This window comes from Humulus lupulus, chromosome 9 (assembly GCF_963169125.1).
Source record: "Humulus lupulus chromosome 9, drHumLupu1.1, whole genome shotgun sequence".
NCBI lineage: Eukaryota > Viridiplantae > Streptophyta > Magnoliopsida > Rosales > Cannabaceae > Humulus > Humulus lupulus.
The window spans coordinates 25,054,813-25,074,814 of record NC_084801.1 but is presented as its reverse complement, the minus strand read 5'-3'; the positions used below and the strand labels follow the sequence as shown (position 1 = coordinate 25,074,814).

The following is a 20,002-nucleotide window of genomic DNA, read 5'->3' as shown; positions in this document are numbered from 1 at the left end:
GGCCTAAATTTATCAAAAGCAAACACTATGGCCAATAGCTCCTTTTCTGTAGTTGCGTAATTTATTTGAGCATCATTCAAGTTACGACTTGCATAATAAATCATTCTGAATACCTTGTCAACTCTTTGTCCCAACACTACCCCAATCGCAAAATCACTGGCGTCACACATCAGTTCAAATGGCAAATCCCATTGAGGCGCAACAACTATAGGTGTCGAGATCAATTTCTCCTTAAGTATCCTAAAAGCTTGTTGACACTTCTCATCAAAATCAAACGTAACCCCATTAATTAACAAAGTGGACAGTGGCTTCGAAACTTTGGAAAAATCTTTGATAAACCTCCTATAAAATCCCGCATGACCTAAGAAACTCCGTACTCCTTTTACTAAAACTGGTAGTGGAAAATTCTCTATCGTTGAAATTTTTGCCCTATCCACTTCAATGCCTTTCTTAAAAATCTTGTGCCCCAATACAATTCCTTCATTTACCATAAAGTGGCACTTTTCCCAATTAAGCACCAAATGCGACTCTTCACACCTCCTCAACACCAACTCCAAATTAGTCAAACATGTGTCAAAAGAGGACCCATAAACTGAAAAATCATCCATAAAAATTTCAATCCCCTTCTCAACCATGTCAGAAAATATTGCCATCATACACCATTGAAACGTGGCTGGTGCATTACATAACCCGAATGGCATCCTTCTAAAAGCAAAAGTCCCATAAGGACATGTAAACGTCGTCTTCTCTTGATCCTCCGGTGCAATTACAATGTGATGATAGCCTGAGTACCCGTTTAGAAAACAATAGTAGTTATGCCCCGCCACCCTATCCAACATTTGATCAATAAAAGGCAAAGAAAAATTATCTTTCCTAGTTTCCTTATTCAAATTTCGATAATCTATACATATCCTCCAACCCGTCACAGTCCTAGTTGGAATCAGTTCATTACTTTCATTCTTCACCACAGTCATACCCCTCTTTTTAGGTACTACTTGTACTGGACTCACCCAAGCGCTATCAGAGATAGGGTAAATCACTCCAGCATCTAACCATTTCAAAAACTCTTTCCTCACCACTTCTTTCATTGTTGGATTAAGTCTTCATTGAGCATCAATAGTCGGTCTTGCCTCATCTTCCATAAGAATTCTATGCATAACTGTCGATGAGCTAATTCCTCTTATATCAGCCAGAGTCCACCCTATAGCAGTTTTATGAGCTCTTGACACCCTCAACAACTTCTCCTCCTCTACTTCTGAAATAAATGATGAAACTATAACTGGAAGAGTCTCTTTTTCCCCAAGATAAGCATAACAGAGATGGTCCGGTAAAACTTTCAATTCTAAAACAGGTGGCTTCAGAATCGATGGTAATGGTCTTTCTGGTCCTTCACCGAATTCTTCAAACTTCTTATGCTTCCATGACTCAGCTGATTTTATCCACTTCAAATAACTCATCGCTTCTTCATGTTCCTCACCATATACATCATCAACTGTAAGACTTAATTCAAGAGGATCCTCACTTAATTTTTTTGTTCCTACTACTTCTTTGACCACATCAACTGAGAAACAACTATCACTTGCTTTAGGATAAGTCATAGCCTTAAACACATTAAATACTACTTCTTCCCCTTGAACTCTCAGCTTTTACTCTCCTTTTTGCACATCTATCAATGCTTGCCCAGTTACTAAGAATGGTCTCCCCAAAATAATAGGAACATTCTCATCCTCCTCCATATCAAGAACTATAAAATCAGCTGGAAATATAAAGTTATCCACCTTTACCAATACATCTTCTATAATACCACGTGGATGCTTCACAGATCTATCAGCCAGCTGCAATGTTACTGCGGTTGGCCTAGCTTTCCCCAAACCAAGTCTACGGAATACTGACAAAGGCATTAAATTAATACTCGCCCCCAAATCACAAAGTGCATGCTTACATTCAAACTCCCCAGTCGTGCATGGAATAGTAAAACTCCCCGGATCTCGTAACTTTTGAGGAAGCTTCCTTTGCAAAATCGCACTACATTCTTCTGTTAACGCCATTGTTTCGTAGTCACCCATCTTTCTCTTATTAGAGAGAATCTCCTTCATAAACTTTACATAGCTGAGCATCTGTTCTAATGCTTCTGCAAATGGTATATTTATATGTAGCTTCTTGAACACCACTAAAAACTTTGCAAACTGTTTATCTAAATTATGCTTACGAAGTCTTTGTTGATATGGAATTCTAACATGATGCTCAATATTCACAGGTGGGGTCTCCTCTTCTTTCTTAAGGTCTTCAGTAACATTTTCATCATTCAACTTATTTTCTTCTTCTTCTGACTGATTCTTCTTTAGCCCTTCATATCTCGTTCCACTCCTTAAACTAATAGCTTGGCACTGTTCTTTAGGATTAACTTCTGTAGTGCTAGGCAAATTTCCTTGAGCTCTATTAGTCATTAAAGTAGCCAATTGCCCTATTTGAGTCTCCAAACTTCTTATAGATGCCCTGGTTTCAGTCATGAATTGGTTAAGTACATCAGGTTGGGTTTCAGCTGGTTTCATTTGCATTTGGTGAGGTGGTCTATTTTGTGGTTGATAATAGCCAGGTGGAGGATTTTGGTGTGCATATTGCTGTGGATTAGGTGGCCTATTTTGGGTAGGTTGATATGGTGGCTGAGGTGGAAGATAAGGTTGGAGAGTGTTTTGGTTGTTAGACCAAGAAAAATTTGGATGGTTCTTCCAAGCTGGGGTATAGGTCATGGAATTGGGATTATTAGGCTGTCTTTGGTAATTTCCTATAGCTTGTACTTCTTCCATGGGCATGTTATTCATATCTATAGCAAGGCATTGGTTGGGTGGATGGTTTGTACCACACACTTCACAAAGGTTTTGAACTTGCATAGCTTGAGATGGGAGTGTAGTCTTTTGTAATTGCTTTGTCAAGGCTGCTACTTGAGCTGTAAGCATGGATGTAACATCCAATTCCATCATTCCAGCCACCTTCTTTGATTGTCCCCTTTCAGTTGTCCATTGATAATTATTCATGGCCATCTCCTCTAATAGCTCATATGCCTCATTAGCACTTTTACTTATAAAGGCAGCTCCCGCTGCAGCATCTATAATTGTTCTAGTCGTTCCATTCAACCCATTATAAAAATTATGCATCAGCATCCACTTTTCTATTCCATGGTGTGGACACTTCCTTAACAACTCCTTAAAGCGCTCCCAAGAATCATACAGTGACTCTCCATCCAACTGATAAAAGTTATTAATCTCGCCCCTTAACTTTGCAGCCTTTGCTGGAGGAAAGAATTTGGCAAGGAATTTCTGGGCTAACTCCTCCCACGTAGTGATAGAATTTGCCTGTAAAGATATCAGCCAACTCTTCGCCCTATTCCTCAGTGAAAAGGGGAATAACCTCAGTCTTATAGCATCATCACTCACCCCATTCATCTTGAATGTTGCACATAACTCCAGAAAATTAGCTATGTGTAAATTGAGGTCATCCGTTGGCATACCTCCAAACTGAACAGTTGACTGAACCATCTGAAGGATTGCAAGCTTAATCTCAAAATTGTTGGCAACAATTGTTGGAGGTCTGATGCATGAATGCACTCCTGTAACAGTAGGAAGTACATAATCTCTCAAAGTTCTTGTTCCTTGCTCCCTTGGAATTTCTACAGCCCCTTGACCATTATTAGCACCAATTCCCAAATTGTCAGCCATGGTAAATTCCAATTTCCTTTTTATTTTCTGGTTCTGTCTGCGCGTTCTTTCAATTTCCCGATCTATTGGTATAATCTCCTTTTTTCTATTGCTTCGCATATACCAAAAATTCCTGGAACACAATAAACCTTGATCCGAATAAATGTTAAAAAAAAAATCAAATTAGAACAAAAATTAACTTTATTGATATTAATAAAAAACAGTCCCCGGTAACGGCGCCAAAAACTTGATCTCTTTAAAATTAACACGCAAGTATACGTGGTCAAATCAAGTAATATTCGATAAGTGAAGTGTCGATCCCACGAAGACTGATATTAATTACCAATAACTAACTTCTAATTCTAATTGATTTAAATAATAATTTCAGAATTATGTGTAAAATAATTATTACTAAAAATTAAGGAAACTATTAAGCACTAGAGAAATTCAGAGATAAAAATTTGATTTAATTCAATGGATGTAAAAGTTAGGGCTTTAGTTTCATCAACCATCCACTTATGATTTTTAACCAATTCTCAATATTTCTTAATTCTATTGTGATAGCAGATTATAATTATATATTATAGTCTTGCTAAGATCTATAATTCTCTACAATATATTATTTCCTACATCTCTATGGTAAATCAATATATTGCAGGCTTTAAACACCTAATCCCTAAACTACACAATTCATAGAAGTACTTTCGTCTAATATAAAATTGTGATTATCTACCTATAGCATAATTAGCCTTGTCTTTTCAGAGCATGGGTTAAAATCATATAAACATGTAGATGGTGATCAAACATTCACAAGCATTAAGCATAAGATAAATAATCCACAGCAGGAGAAAGAAATTCAGAAAAATTGCATTAAGAAATCAAAAGCTTCAAGAAGAATCCACTAACACCCTAATAACAAGATTAGTTCAAAACAAACATAATGGAATCAATCAAATTAAATATAAACATAAACTCAAGAATAGAGAAATAAAGAAGAGATCAAGAAATCAAACTCTCAGATCTTCAATGTTCTCCCAAGTCTCTAATCATTTCTCCACATCAAAAATTAATGAAAATCCCCTAATTAACTCTTAAAAACGTATTTAAATAGAAACCCTAAAATGTTTTTGCCCAAGTAAATGACGATTTTACCCTTCTGATAGCCACGAAAAAAATACACGCGTCGTGGCCCTGGCATTTAAGCGCCGCGGCGCGCCTCTCTCAATTTGCGCAATAAGCTCTCTGACTTCAGCAAGCGCCGCGACCCTTGAAAATCCCAGAAAATGGCTCTCTCTGCTTTTTCCTTGCGCTGCAGCTCTTCATGTAAGCACCGCAGCCCTTCATATTGACCCCAAAAACTTATTCCAAAACTCCAAAGTGAATAATTCTCTCTGCAAATGAATCCTCAACTGTCTTCTTGTCAACTTTTAGCATAAATTTCCCAAATTGTGCTGATTTTTCATTCATTTCCCCAACTTCACGTTTCCTTATTCTATTTTCTGCAAACATACCAAAGCAATCATAATACCGTATAACATTCCACCAAAATGACTCAAACTTACCCTAAACACATGTTAAAAACTATGCTAAAAACTGACTCATCAATCACTCTCTCAAATCTCTCTCTAGCTTTCAAGATCTCAAGTTTTCTCCAAGAAATTCATAAAGAAAATGTTTGTCTTTGTGAATTTGATGGCTTGTTCAATACTAATCCTCATTTCCTCTTAGAAATGCCTCAAGCATCCATTAAAGGCTAGAAAATAGAGAATTTAGATGGCAATACTCCTCGTGTATAAGCCTCAGTTGTGTTTTGTAGAGGAAGAAGTTCAAGGTTTTTCTCTAGCAAGGATTTGAAGTTCTTAAGAAGATCTAAGAGGTTTGGTCTACAAACTAGGATTTTCATCCTTTAACCCAATATTTTGTTGGTCTCTGTCAAAGGAAATTTATATGTAGATTTATAATATTGTGGTGGTGTAATCTCACTCTCTCCCAACATTCAAATTCTCTATTTTCTGAGATACATCATCGTGGAAGAATCCTCTTCGATTTCGGCCTTGAAATTCATGAATCAAGGTTTCGTTAGATTGGATAGATTTGATGGGACTAACTTTATTCATTGGCAAGACAAGATTATATATTTTTTAACCACTCTCAAAGTGTTCTATGTCTTGGATAGAGATCTAAATGCTATAAATCCCGCTAAGAATGATGACACTCAAGAAGTAAACAAAGGAATAAACATGAATACGATGAATTGATATGTAGGGGTCACATTCTCAATGTGCTATCGGACTAGTTATATGATCTCTGCACCAATACAAAGACCGCTAAGGAGATAGGGGAAGCTTTGGAGAAAAAGTACAAAGTAGAAAAATAAGGTACAAAGAAATTCCTTATTACTCAATACATGGAATTTAAGCTGTATGATATGAAACCCCTTCTTTCCCAAATCCATGAATTATAAATTATTGTGAATAAGCTATCTACCCATAATATTGTATTACTAGAGCAATTCCTTGTTGGTGCCATTATAGCGAAGTTGCCTCAATCTCAAAAGAGCTATAGGAAGAAAATCCTCCACAAGAATGAGGAGATTTTCCTTGGAGGAAATTCTCAAACATTTGAGAATTGAGGAGGAATCTCGTTCAAGAGATAAGGACATGGAAGAGTTTAATGAAAAGACTTCTATGGCCAATGTGGTCGCTAATCCTCCCAACAAAGGCAACGGAAATAGCAAGAATAAAGGCAAGGGTCAAAAACCCTTAGGGCCTAAGAAGAATGAAGGTCAAGTCAAGAGTTCCTAAGGACCTTGCTTTGAATGTGGCAAGAATGACCATTTTGCAAAAGATTGTAGGTTCAAGAGGAACCACAATAATGAAGCAAGAGTCAACTCAACCGAAGAAGAGCTAGTGGAAACACTAATTGAGGTTAATGGGCAATGATAAAAGATCCAAGGTTGGAGGAAAGAGAACTATTGACTTATTCTTCACATCTGACAAGAAGGTTCTACTCACTAATGTTTTGTATGTACCAGAAATGAGTAGAAACCTTGTGAGTGACAATTTGCTTGGTAAACTAGGAATCAGGGTTATGATAGATTCTGGCAAGCTTACATTGTCTAAAGGAAATGTATTTGTGGGGAAGTGATATGCTTGTGATGGCATGTTCAAACTTTGTACCTCCATTGATAATTTGAACAATAAATCTTCCAACTCTTCTTGTTATATGACTGACTACTTTGTGGCATGTTAGACTTGCATATATAGGATTTAGCACAATTAAAATGGAAATTAAATGTCAATTGATTAATTGTGATAATGTTGAGCATTATAAATGTGAACTATGTGTTAAATCTAAAATGGTAAAGAAACATTTTCCTAGTGTTTATAGAAATTATAAATTGTTAGATTTGATACATAGTTATTTATATGAACTAAATGGAATATTGACTTGAGGAGGAAGTAGATATTTTATTACTTTCATAGATGATTGCTCTAGGTTTACATATGTATATTTGCTTAAGAACAAATATGAATCATTTAATGTGTTTAAAGCATATAAAGTGGAAGTTGAAAATCAATTAGAAAGGAAAATAAAAGTACTTAGAAGTGAGAGGGGTGGTGAATACTTTTCAAGTGATTTCAACTTGTTTTGTGAAGAGTATAGAATAATACATGAATGTACCACCCCATACACTCCACAACAAAATGGTATAGCGAATAGGAAAAATTAAACATTTCTTGAGATGATTAATGTTATGATATTGCATTCAAAATTGAGTTTTAATTTGTGGGGTGAAGCCTTGCTATCCGCATGCCATTTTCTGAATCGTATTCCCGTGAAGAAAAAAAAGTCTCTATATGAGTTATGGAAATGAAAGAAACCAAATATTGGTTATCTTAAATTGTGGGGGTGTCTTGCTTATTGCAAGAACACGGATCCTAAAATGATCAAGTTAGGTACAAGGGCTATAAGATGTGCATTTGTGGGCTATTTCTCAAACAGAAAAACTTAGAGATTATTAGACTTAGAGTCTAATGTGATAATTAAATCAAGAGAGGATGAGTTCTTTGAGAACATGTCATGTGATGACAACAAGTTAATCGAACCAACTCAAAATAGAGAGTCTCAAGAAGAGACTCATAAAATGGTTAGTGAGCAACCTCTATTGCCTAAAAGGAGTCAAAGGTTCAAAGATTTGGGATCAAGTGAAAAGTGTTCTCAAATAGAGACACTATACATTGTAAAAGGGAATAATGAAGAAGTCACTTGGAAATATCCAATAGTACTTCAATTAGAGAATGATCCCAAAACTTTCAAAGAAGTTATGTCTTCTTAAAAAGGTCTCAAGCATCCAGTAAGGGCTAGGAAATAGAGAATTTGGACAGCGACACTCCTCATGTATAAGCTTGGGTTGTGTTTTTTTGAAGAAGTTCAAGGTGGCATTTTTCTTAGGATTTGAAGTTCTCAAGAAGATCCAAGAAGTTTGTTCTACAAACTAGGGTTTGTATCCTCTAACTCAATCTTTTGTTGATCTTCGTCAATGACACTTGTGTGTAGTTTCATAATATTGTGATGGTGTATTCTCACTCTCCCCCAACAACATACACAGACAAGTATTATAAATATCATTTTATTAATATAAGACATTGATAGGGCAAGGGAGTACACAGCTTGAGTCACTATCTGCTGGTGGCTATGGTACTTCACTAAGTCAGCAGGTCACCTCCCCCTAAGAAACATTCCTAGATATAATATGTTCCCAGGAACATCTTTTATTTTTATCAGGGAGACATATACATTATTACAACACAGCCACTACCCTACCCCCATGAGATTTCTTGGTGCAAGGCTTAACTAGTGATCAAGCACCAATGCATGCTCATATACAAAATGGCCCATGTGGGTGTGCCAAAGGAGCAACACAACACACATGGCTTTACAGTTTCCAAAACTCTCTCACAGGGTGCCACATGGCTTGGCTCTAGGTGGCAATCCATTGTGGACCAATTGCCTAATGATCTTTTCACCATACCCAAAATATATGCAGGGAATGGGAATTAGAAAACAATTCAAGCTTCTTTAAACTCACTGATTCTTGGAAGAATGGATAAATTGATTCCATTGATGAATGAGAAGTTTCTAGAATTAGGCTTACTAGCAAAGATTGTATTAGGATGTGCTTGATCTAGTCAGACATGTATACTTTGCTGGGTACCAAAAAGGTCAACCACTAATTACAAGAGCTTTTTAAGGGAAAATCTAACTTTGTGAAAAAACCTATACTAGAATTTGGATTGAGAGGGATTTGGAAATGGTTTTTGGAAGAATATTAGTTTGTATAATATAGAATCAAAATCAGAATCTCCATTCCCTCAAAAGAAGGAAATATGTATAATATACAGTACTTAGTGAAGTGGAATGAGGATGGAACTAAGTTGTCGAACAAATATGTAAGATGGATTAGGATGCTCTATAGGTACATGTGGCCTTATGTTTCAAACTCACATAGGGCTGCTTATGTGAACTTAGAGACCTTGATTTGGGGACAAATAGAATGGGAAAGACAAGCTTTGAAGTAGCAAGTGTTGGGTACAAAGTACTTCAATAGTAGCTTTAAAAGACTGGTTCACGTGAAGAATATGGTCGATCCTAACAACTTCTTCAGAAGTGAACAAAGTATTCCACCTCTTCCGGAAGTAGTATGATGTGATATTTGTAGAAAATTTTAGCTAGGAAAAATAAAAATGGGTTTTATGCGTGGATTTCATGGAGAACTAGCTTGTTTTATATCTTTTTCTATGAAAAGGAAGAAGCATTATATTATAGTCATGTACTGAACCTTTGCTACTGTAATTGCAAATAAGTCAAGGACATTACTATATCTCAGTTAACAACATGGTATTGTGCCATTTTCGACATTCACAACTTCATGTATAAATTCTACGAGTAAAACTTTTTATACCGTGAACTACAAACCTGCATTACTCTCTGAAAGTAATTGAAGAAATGTGATTAAAGCTCTGTGGCTCTAAGTCACAGTAAGTCTTATTATATATAGTCATTACACTTGAGTAAAATAGTTACAAAAGACTTTAACAAAAACTAAACAGAATAAAACAGATTGTATAACTAACTACTAACAAGAAATAAGTAAGCTAACTACTTAATACATCTGTCTTCATCGCCCCTCAAATGAAACGGCCTTGGAAGAACAGTGAGTTTTCCTTTTAGATGGAGAAAACGCTGAGAAGGAAGATGCTTGGTGAAGATGTTAGCTACTTGATCATCAGTGGGGATATACTTGACGAGAAGTTCCTTGCGGAGGACCATATCTCTAATGAAATGAAAGTCAATTTCGATGTGTTTAGTACGAGCATGGAACATCGGATTGACTACCAAATGAGTGGTGCTAATATTGTCACACCACACAACTGGAATGGATTGAAGAGAGATACCAAGTTCGCTGAAGAGAGAACGAAACCAAGCAAGTTCAGCGGCAACACTAGCTAAAGCACGATATTCGGATTCCGTACTGCTGCGTGAGACAACTTTTTGCTTGCAAGAGGATCAGGAAACTAGATTATCTCCTAAAAATATACAACAACCCCCAGCACTGCATCGATCATCAGGTGAGGCAGCCCAATTGGCATCTGTGAAAGCTGAGAGGAGCAAAGGAGAAGGATGAAAGTTCAGGCAATGATTTAAAGTGCCTCTTAAATAATGTAATATATGCTTTACAGCCAGCCAATGTGTGTCAGTTAGAGCTTGCATAAATTGGCAAGCTTTGTTCATGGCAAAGGAGATCTCAGGGCGAGTAAGAGTGGCATTCTGCAAAGCACCCACAATGCTTCTATACATGGTTGGATATGAAAGAGGTTTTCCATCAAACTTGGACAATGGTTTAGCTAGAGTGCTCGGTGTAGCCACAGGTTTAGTGTCAAACAGCCCAGCACGAAGTAATAAATCTCTGATGTATTTATTTTGAGACAGATGGAGCTGACCCGAGAAGGAATGAACTTCAATTCCAACAAAATAAGAGATATGGCCAAGGTATCGAAGAGCAAACTGAGCATTAAGTGACTGAATAAATGTTTGGACATGATGAGGGGAGCTGCCTGTGACTAAAATGTCGTCAACATATACAAGAATAATCAGCACTGTGGCAGCAAAGGTGTAAACAAACATTGAGTTATCAGCTTTAGAACAAATAAATCCCCATTTAAGTAAGGCCGAACTTAACTTGGTAAACCAAGCACGTGGAGCTTGTTTGAGGCCATATAGAGCCTTAGCAAGCTTGCAAACATACTTGGGATGATTTTTATCAACAAAACCAGGGGGCTGGGACATGTAGACATGTTCAGTAAGATCACCATTTAAGAAAGCATTGTGTACATCCAGTTGTCTAATAGGCCAACCTTTAGATAGAGCAAGTGAGAGGACAATTCTAACAGTAGGAATCTTAACAACTGGACGAAAGGTTTCAAAATAATCAAGACCATAAGTTTGATTAAATCCTTGGGCAACAAGCCTTGCTTTAAACCTGTCTACTGTGCCATCTGGTTTATATTTCAGCTTGAAAATCCAACGAGAACCAATGACTTTGGCCGAAGATGGTAAAGGAACAAGAGACCAAGTTTTATTCTTGTGAAGAGCATCAAGTTCACGTTGCATAGCAGATGTCCAAGATTGATGGTTTAAGGCTTGTTTGTATGAAGTAGGTTCAGACGTATCTAGAGAAAGTGTAGATAGAAGAACCTTTGGCTTGTAAATCCCAGACTTTGATCTTGTAACCATAGGATGTACATTCGTAGTTGTACTTGGAGTTGTATTAGAAGCCTGCAAAACCACATCAAAAATCAAGCCATCCTCACTAGACGGAGGTGATGAGTTAGAATTAGTAAAAGCATTACTTTCAGAAATAGATGATGTTGGTTCGGGATGTGGAGAGACGGAGGGTGGTGTGGACAGAGGAGGAAGAGATGAAGAAAGATGCATGTTGGAGGGAAGAAGAGAGGAAGAAGTATTGGAAATAGATGAAGAAAAATGAATAATAGCTGGAGTGAGAGTGGTATTCTGTGGAGGAGTAGAAATAGAGGCAGCAGAAGAAGCATAAGGAAAACTTGATTCATCAAAAATAACATGGCGAGTTATATACATACGATGAGAAAGTAAATCAAGACACATATAACCTTTATGAGGAACGAAAATCCATTTTATGTTTATTATATGGGCGGAGGTATGGAAAACATAAGCAGCCAAATGTTCGAAAAAGTGCATAGTCAGGACTGCGTTTATATAATAGTTCATAAGGGGATTTAGAATGAAGGACTGGAGTTAGTAACCTATTTATGATATAAACAGTAGCTCTCAAAGCAAAGAGCCAAAAATGTAAAGAAAGAGAAGCATGAGCAAGCATAGACAAACCAACCTCAACAATAGGTCTATGTTTGCGCTCAATTCTACCATTCTGAGCTGAAGTATACGGACAAGGCTTTCGAATAGAGATGCCACAAGAAGTAAGAAAAGCATTAAATGGACGGTATTCACCACCATCATCAGCTTGAAAATATTTTATAGAAGTGGAAAACTGATTCTCAACCAATGTTTTAAATTGCTTAAAAAACAGTTAGAGCTTGTCCTTTTGTGTGAAGAGGATATAACCAAACAAATCTAGAGAAATCATCAACAAAAAGTATGAAAAAGCAAGAGCCATCAACAGCTAAATAGGGAGAAGGACCCCATATATCTAAGTAAATCAATTCAAGCGGCTTAGTGGCCTTAAATGTAGATTGTGAAAAAGGAAGTTTATGGCTTTTGCCAAATTAACAAGCAGAACAAATTGAATCTTTATTATATGTGGAGTTGATATTACATTTATGTAGAATAGAATTGACAATAGTACTATGGACATGACCCAATCGGGCATGCCAAATGGCTGCTATAGAATTAGTTTTAGTAGAAGGGAAAGCAGAAAAATCTTGATTTGGGGAAGCATTAGAGTGAGAAAGAAAGCAATTTTGGGCAGTAGGAAGAGCTGAGGCTGCTTGAAGATGATACTATCCTTTATGTAGATGACCGAGATGTAGAACCTTCTTCGAAATAAGATCCTTAACATGAAAAGAATTTGAGAAAAATTCAACAGAAACATTATTGTCAGAACATAACTGAGATACACTCAATAGTTTTGAAGGAACATGAAAGACATGGTTCAATGTGAGAACATAGTAATGACAAGGAATGTGAGTAGAACCAACAGTAGAAATTAAAAGTTGATGACCATTACCTATAGTGACCTTATCATCACCTATGTAAGAAGAGGGATTATCAAGATTAGAGGTGCTTGAGGTCAAATGGTGAGAGGTGCTTGAGTCAAGAATCCAAGCATCGTCTTGGGATTGTGTAGAGGCAGCAACCATAGCATGTGGAGTAGTAGAGGAATTATATTGCAGAGATGGATCAAAAGGGTGATAGCATTGAAGTGCCACATGACCAACACGTCCACATAGTTGACATTGAGGTTTGGAGCCATGATCAATGGAACGGGATGTAGATGATGGACGAGAGTCAATAGATCGATCATTGAAACGTGTGGAAGAACGAAAATCCCTACTGTTGGAATTATATTGGGAGCGATTGGAACTCCGAAAAGGCTGTCGTGATGCAACATTAGCTTGAATGTTAATACCTTCATCTGTAGTTTGTTGTTGCTGAAGGCGATGCTCATGAGCTAGAAGAAGACTAATAACATCTTCAAGGGTGGTGGAGTTAGCAGTAGATGTGACAGAAACTACAAATGAATTATATTTAGAGCTAAGACCTCCAAGAAGATACAAAATGTGATCTTGTTCTGAGACTTTTTCAGAGATGGCAGTGAGACAATCCACATAACTTTTCACACGAAGAACATAATCCATCATAGAGAGATTAGCTTTCTTGACCGTCTGTAGTTGAAGACGAAGTTGCGTGATCCGAGCCTTTGAAGCTCCTGCAAAAACACGTTGAAGAGCACCCCGAGCAGAGCAGGAAGTAGTATGACCAACTATCTGGGACATTATCTCAGGAGTAAGAGACGAAAATATCCAGGAAAGAATAAGTCGATCCTTGCGACGCCATTGCACAAAATCAGGATTCAAAGTCTGAGTACCAGGAAGAAATTGAGATGGGGCAACACAAGTACCTTCTATGTAATCATCAATACCATTTGCATATATAACATTTTCCATTTGAGTCTTCCATAGCAAAAAATTCATATGATCTAATTTGACTGGCAGTGTATGATTGAGAGCTTGAGCCAAAGTGACAAAAGAATCAAGCATGGTGGTTGTGGCAGGAGGCGCAGTTGGAGGAGGGGTCTCTGAACCAGCTTCAGAGCCTGTAGTTGACATGAAGGAGAATCAAGAAGGAATCTTGAGAGAAGCACTAGAACGAAAGGGAAGGGGAAAGAAAGAAAATAAAAATAAAGAAGGGGAGGAAGGATCTAAGGCTGTGATACCATGAAAGTAATTGAAGAAACGTGATTAAAGCTTTGTGGCTCTAAGTCACAGTAAGTCTTATTATATATAAAGTCATTACACTTGAGTAAAATAGTTACAAAAGACTTTAACAAAAACTAAACAGAATAAAACAGACTGTATAACTAACTAGTAACAAGAAATAAGTAAGCTAACTACTTAATGCATCTGTCTTCACTCTCAGCTTTTCAACATACTCAAAATGCAATTAAAAATGAAAAGGGAAACTATACAAGGGCATACCGCCAAATAAGTTCTAGACATAAAACGGTCTATACGGTTAGACTAATAGTCCATTGTTGATCCGGGTTATACAACATTGCCCATCTGGGCTTGTCATTTTGAAATCTATCTAAACATCGGTTGAGCCAGTAGAAAATGGTTATGGTCGGAGAGATGATGGATTTCAGGCTTTCAAGTTGACAATGCTGATCTGTTCATTGCTTCGCACCCTTCCCTGATTTCAAAAAATACTAGAATCAACAATAATCAAGTTCTTTTAAAGACGAGTTCATGGTTGCCACAAACCTAAACAAAGTCCAATCATTGAAACTCTGTTTAAATCAATGTCCACACTATTCAGATGCTGAATTAGTCTATATACCAAGGAGTGAGATCCACAATCTACCAATTGTTTCCCCGATATTAAAACAGTCTAGATCTAACTTACAAAATTGGTAAACAAGTTGAGCCTGGACTTTATGCAATCCTTAATAATTAGAGTCAATATTTACAATTCCCTAGAGAAATGGAAAATTAAAAAAAAAAACTTATTTGAATCCCAAGAGCTGTCTAAAATTTCCTCAATTTCTACGAGCTACAAAATGATGAAAATTGACTGAAGTTCCCAAGATTAACTCTAATCATTTTGACCAATGTGTTATCAGGTTAGGCTTTTTCACAAGACAATGTACACCACTACTTATTTACACCACTAGCCTGTAAATGCTGAAAGACAAATCTTGTTGCCTCCTGTTTAGTAAAGAGAACAATTCCCTAACCATATCAACCACTACTTATTTACACCAAGTTTTTTTTTTTATATTTGCTTTATGTTTCTAGCTTCCAAAATAAGTTTTCAATGAGTTAAATGAGTCAATATGGATTTTATAGAACACATGTAGAACATTTTGATTCAGTTGCAACAAAAATATGGAGTATGTGCTTCTGTGAAGCACATTTACATATTACTCAATATGCTTGACAATAGAAAACAAACTGAATAAATAAAAATTCAGAACATATTTAGATGCAAAATACTAAAAATTCACAGGAAAATTGATCTGAGTACAAATGCTGAAACCTATTCGTGAAAATGATACATAGGAGAGATCTTCACCATTAATCTGAGTTCCTTAAAGAAAGTTTCATTCTCCTGCTGTGCAACTCACTAGTCAGTGTGTGGATATAGTAGCTAGACAAGTCATTAAAGAAGGAACAAAATAGTAGGACAAATCAGTATGAGATAATTCTTCTAATATGTTTTACTGTTTTGGTATGCAATTGGAATAAAGTAAAAGCTAATGCAAGTAATTATGTTCGATTATATTACCTATTAATTAGTTGGTCTGGTCCTTTGTCTATGTTCTTGTCTCGCAAGGCTAACATAAGCATTTTTTATATGTTGTAGCTCCTTGATCACATCTCCTATGTTCATTCGTTCATGTGGTGAATCTTTTGAACATGCAAGTCCAATCTCCAAGATTGAAATCAAGCACTTACACAGATTACTGCTTATCTGATTTGTGTTGTCAAAACTAATAATAATTTCTCCTGTGAAAATTTCATTTGTTCTTCTATTGTTGTTGTAGTTTTGTCTTCTTACTATGGTTTCTTCAACTTCTCTACGGAGAAGAGCAAAGTCCACGACTTGAACAACTCTTTCTGGCAATGCCATCTTAACAAAGTTATGGAGATTGAGATCGTCTTTGAATGACTCATCCGTTGGGCTCCTTCCTGTGAACATCTCCAACACTAAGATCCCATAACTATACATATCCCCTTGCTTTGATGGCTCACTGCCCATCGCGTACTCTGCAACTTATAAAAAGATAATGTTAAACTTGAAGTTTCTATGTTCTAAATAATGGTTTTAGACATGACATATAATTCTAGAGATTCAATATTTTTGTGTTTCCAACTTCTGTTAATGTTGAAAAGGAGAAGAGGATAATGTCTTGTTATGCATTAAATGGTTTTAGCCAATTCCCATTTATTAACTTCTCCTGTGTAAATTTCATTAGTTACGGCAAGTTACATTGTCCAAAGGGAATGTATTTAGATACTAAATACTATTATTCTAAGAAATGTACGTCAATCCACTCTAGCTCAAAATTAAATGATAAGTCATTATTTGTGTATTATTTTTGTAATAGCAAGCTAGTTTGATTCTTTGACAATAATCTCAATTCACTTATCTATATTTTTTTGAGAAATAAAACTATGTAGAGTTGAATTATTACCTGGAGGTACATAGCCAATGGTGCCTTTCATTCCAATTGTGCTAGATTGAGTTTCAGACATTTGATTGGTGTTAAAGATCAGCCTAGCTAATCCAAAATCACTTACATGAGCAACCATTTCATCGTCAAGAAGAACATTGCTTGGTTTCAAGTCACAATGAATGATCGGATGGTCACAATGATCATGAAGATAACATATTGCAGAGGCCACATCACTAGCAATAGTTAGTCTCTGAAAAAACTTCAAACCCCTTGATTGGTTTTCTCCATCGGCCACACTATGTAACCACTTATCTAGGCTCCCATTTGTCATATACTCAAAGACTAAAGCCTTAAACTCATTCCCATTGAAATCCATGCTGGAGCAGCATGTCAAGATCTTAACAAGATTTCGGTGTCGAATATTTCTCAACGCTTTGCATTCAGCAATGAAACTCTTGGAAGCTCCTTTCTGGTTTAGATTGAGGACCTTTACAGCAACTGCATTTCCTTCTTGACCAAGTATGCCTTTGTATACAGAGCCGAAGCTACCTGTTCCAATCAACATGCTTTGAGAGAATCCATTGGTTGCCTGGTATAAAGTCTGGTATGAAACCTTTGAAAGAAAGCTGATTGATGAGAGTTCAGAATTAGATGGTGATGATCTCCTTGTTGATTTCCTCCTCCAAAACAGAAATGATAATGATGCAAATAGAAAGAGAAATGCAATCACACAAACAATTATGATTATCAGTTTGAGATCTATTCTCTTTCCTTGTTTGGATTCTATGGTTTTTCGACATCTTGGAAGTTGCAGCTTTGGTACCCCACCACAAAGCCTAGTATTTCCAACAACTGATATTGCGGTAGCATTTCTAAAGACTCCTTTCTCTGGCACCTCTCCCTCCAGCCCATTGAAAGAAAGATTCAAATAATGCAAGAATCGAAGATTTTGTAAATCTTTAGAAATATTTCCTGTCAAGTTGTTTCTTGAAAGATCTAGGTAAAGTAGACCTCTAAGAGAAGCCAAAGAAGAAGGAAGAATTCCGTGCAAGAAGTTCCCTCGTAGGGAAACTGATTCCAGACGGCTACAACCTCCAATTGTGTTTGGAATTTCACCGGTCAAACTGTTTTCAGAGAGGTTAAGTTTAGTGATAGTCTTAAGCTTGCCCACTTCTGTTGGTAGGCTACCACTGAGTGAGTTTCGTGATAAGTCCAGTTCAAGAAGTGAAGGAAAACCAAAAACTTCTTTGGGAATAGTTCCACTTAGACTATTTTTTGAAAGGTCAAGTTTCTGCAGCCTTTGGCAGTCAACAATATTTGGAGTTATGCTTCCATTAAAATTGTTTTCTGATAAATTAAGCTCTGAGAGTTGTGTGAGGTTTCCTAAGGATGAGGGGATTTCTCCTGATAATGCATTCCCATTCAACAGTAGCATTTGCAAGAGCCTTAGCTTCCCCAAAGAAGTCGGAATGACACCTTCGAGAAGATTATTCTCCATGGTTAAAAGGATTAAGTTGACCAGATTTTTTAATGCTGGAGGAATAATTCCAGATATTTGATTCCCTCCAAGATAAAGTTGGGTGATTTGAGCTGACAAATTGGCTAAAGATTTTGGTAAAGGACCTCCAAAGTTGTTATATGCCAGGGACAACATTTCCATTTGACTACAGTTTTTTAAAGATGCGATAAAATCCAAGCTATTAGGCAAGTTCTTTCCTAACTGATTTATCTCTAAATTGAGTGACCTAAGATGTGGAAGGTTGACCCCAAAACTGGCTGGAACTTTTCCCACAAAATGATTTTCAGAAACATCAAGTATTTCAAGCTTAGAAGCATTCGAAAATGACTCTGGGATTGTCCCAGAGAACTCATTACCACCCATAACAAATTCTTCGAGATTGGGAAGTTGAAGGCCTACGTGGGGAGGCAAAGTGCCTTTGAATTGGTTATCTGTAGTTGAGAAACTGATCAAAGATGATATGTTGTAAAGAGAGGGAGGAATCATACCAGACAGGTCATTAGACCCTACTGCAAAGACTTTCAACATTTCCAACTTGCCAAACTCTTTCGGAACAGTACCTACCAGAGTGTTGTCTATTACATTAAACTCTTCAAGTGATGAAATATTTGCCAGGGTAGGTGGAATTTCTCCTGTGAGGTTGTTCGTCTGAAGATTGATCCGAAAAAGCTTGGTCAAAGAGCCAAGTTCTTTGGGAATGAACCCTGTAAGTATGGTGTCTTCAAGATCTAACTCCCTTAGTTCCAAGCAATAACTCAGGTCCAATGCAAACAGTTCACCTTCCAACATGTTGTGACTGAGACCCAAATATTGCAATCGAGGTAAATGAAAAACTCGGTGTGGGATTTCACCAAAGAAGCTATTGTTTGTTAGGTCGATGATCCTCAAGAATGTGAGGTTTCTAATGTAAGGTGATACAGTACCTCTTAACTTACAGTCACCTAATTCTAAGGCTGTTATCCTTTGGTGCTTGTGACCGCAAGTGATTCCATTCCAGTTGCAGAAGTGAATGGAATCATTCCAGGATCTCAACACTGCATAAGGGTCAGAGGAGACTGACTCTTTAAATTTGAGCAAAGCAAATCTGTCAGTTTCATTTCCTAATGCATTGGTCATGGCTTCGAATGACACCATCAAATGCAGGAACGAAAAAGTAAGCCAAAAAACATAAGAAGTGATGGGGCTCTTAAGTTTCATGGCTAATGAATGGTAGGAGTAGGATATGCTGAAGCCACAGTTATATATATGAAAATGGAGGTTGGTTATTAAACCTTAATATCACAATAAATTAAGATAAAAAAAAATAAAAAGTTAAAAACATTAAGTAGAAGATACTGCAATTTTCTTTTCTAAAAAGTCTTCATACCAGTTGATACGTTGGAGCATATTTGATTGAATAGAGCAAAGGAAAGAATTGAAACCTCAAATTGAGCAAGACGTAGAAATTATTCTAGTCAAAAGTGGGGTATACTTGAGTTCTAATCCATTATCTATCCCAACATTTACACCTCTCACATCACATTATATCATCTACAATTAATTTTTCTTTTATTAAGTTGATTTTGTATTGACTTTTCTAGGTTGATCAGCCAAAATCAATCACATCATGATCAAATATTATATTTTGAAAAAAATCACTTAAATTTTTAAAAAAAAAAAACATATAAAGAAAAAAATTCCTTAATTTTTTTTTTTTTTTGAATGATTAATATTTATAAAGGTGAAATTCATTTTTGAATTAGTTATACGAGTAATTTTGTACTACTTTTTAGAAGGTGTGTGAAAACAAATGTTAATATTTTATAAGGGATTTTGTTTAAAAGGGTTGAG

The 20,002-nt window shown here is 36.5% G+C and overlaps 2 protein-coding genes and 1 non-coding gene across 5 annotated transcripts; 1 reads left to right on the top strand and 2 right to left on the bottom strand.

Annotated features, from left to right (window-relative positions):
- Nucleotides 1-1,103: 1,103 nt before the first annotated feature.
- LOC133799531 (uncharacterized) lies at nt 1,104-2,978 on the bottom strand. The gene is made up of 3 exons (XM_062237540.1): nt 2,526-2,978; nt 1,785-2,387; nt 1,104-1,601 (listed from the first exon to the last, which is right to left on the bottom strand). The coding sequence occupies exons 1-3, from the start codon at nt 2,976-2,978 to the stop codon at nt 1,104-1,106; spliced, it is 1,554 nt and encodes a 517-aa protein (XP_062093524.1).
- Nucleotides 2,979-3,171: 193 nt separating this feature from the next.
- On the top strand, nt 3,172-3,278 carry LOC133803009 (small nucleolar RNA R71). The gene has a single exon (XR_009877746.1). It is a non-coding gene; the product is annotated as a small nucleolar RNA R71 (small nucleolar RNA).
- A 10,923-nt stretch (nt 3,279-14,201) lies between these two features.
- Nucleotides 14,202-19,461, bottom strand: LOC133801078 (probable LRR receptor-like serine/threonine-protein kinase At3g47570). Of its 3 annotated transcripts, none has more exons than XM_062239217.1 (3): nt 16,672-19,455; nt 15,762-16,243; nt 14,202-14,666 (listed from the first exon to the last, which is right to left on the bottom strand). In XM_062239217.1, the coding sequence occupies exons 1-2, from the start codon at nt 19,367-19,369 to the stop codon at nt 15,765-15,767; spliced, it is 3,177 nt and encodes a 1,058-aa protein (XP_062095201.1). In that variant the 5' UTR covers nt 19,370-19,455; the 3' UTR covers nt 14,202-14,666; nt 15,762-15,764. The 3 variants fall into 3 exon arrangements, with proteins under 3 accessions (XP_062095201.1, XP_062095203.1, XP_062095202.1); XM_062239219.1 differs by lacking the exon at nt 14,202-14,666 and adding an exon at nt 14,673-15,623 and having other exon boundaries at nt 16,672-19,461; XM_062239218.1 differs by lacking the exon at nt 14,202-14,666 and adding an exon at nt 14,673-15,584 and having other exon boundaries at nt 16,672-19,461.
- Nucleotides 19,462-20,002: the final 541 nt, after the last annotated feature.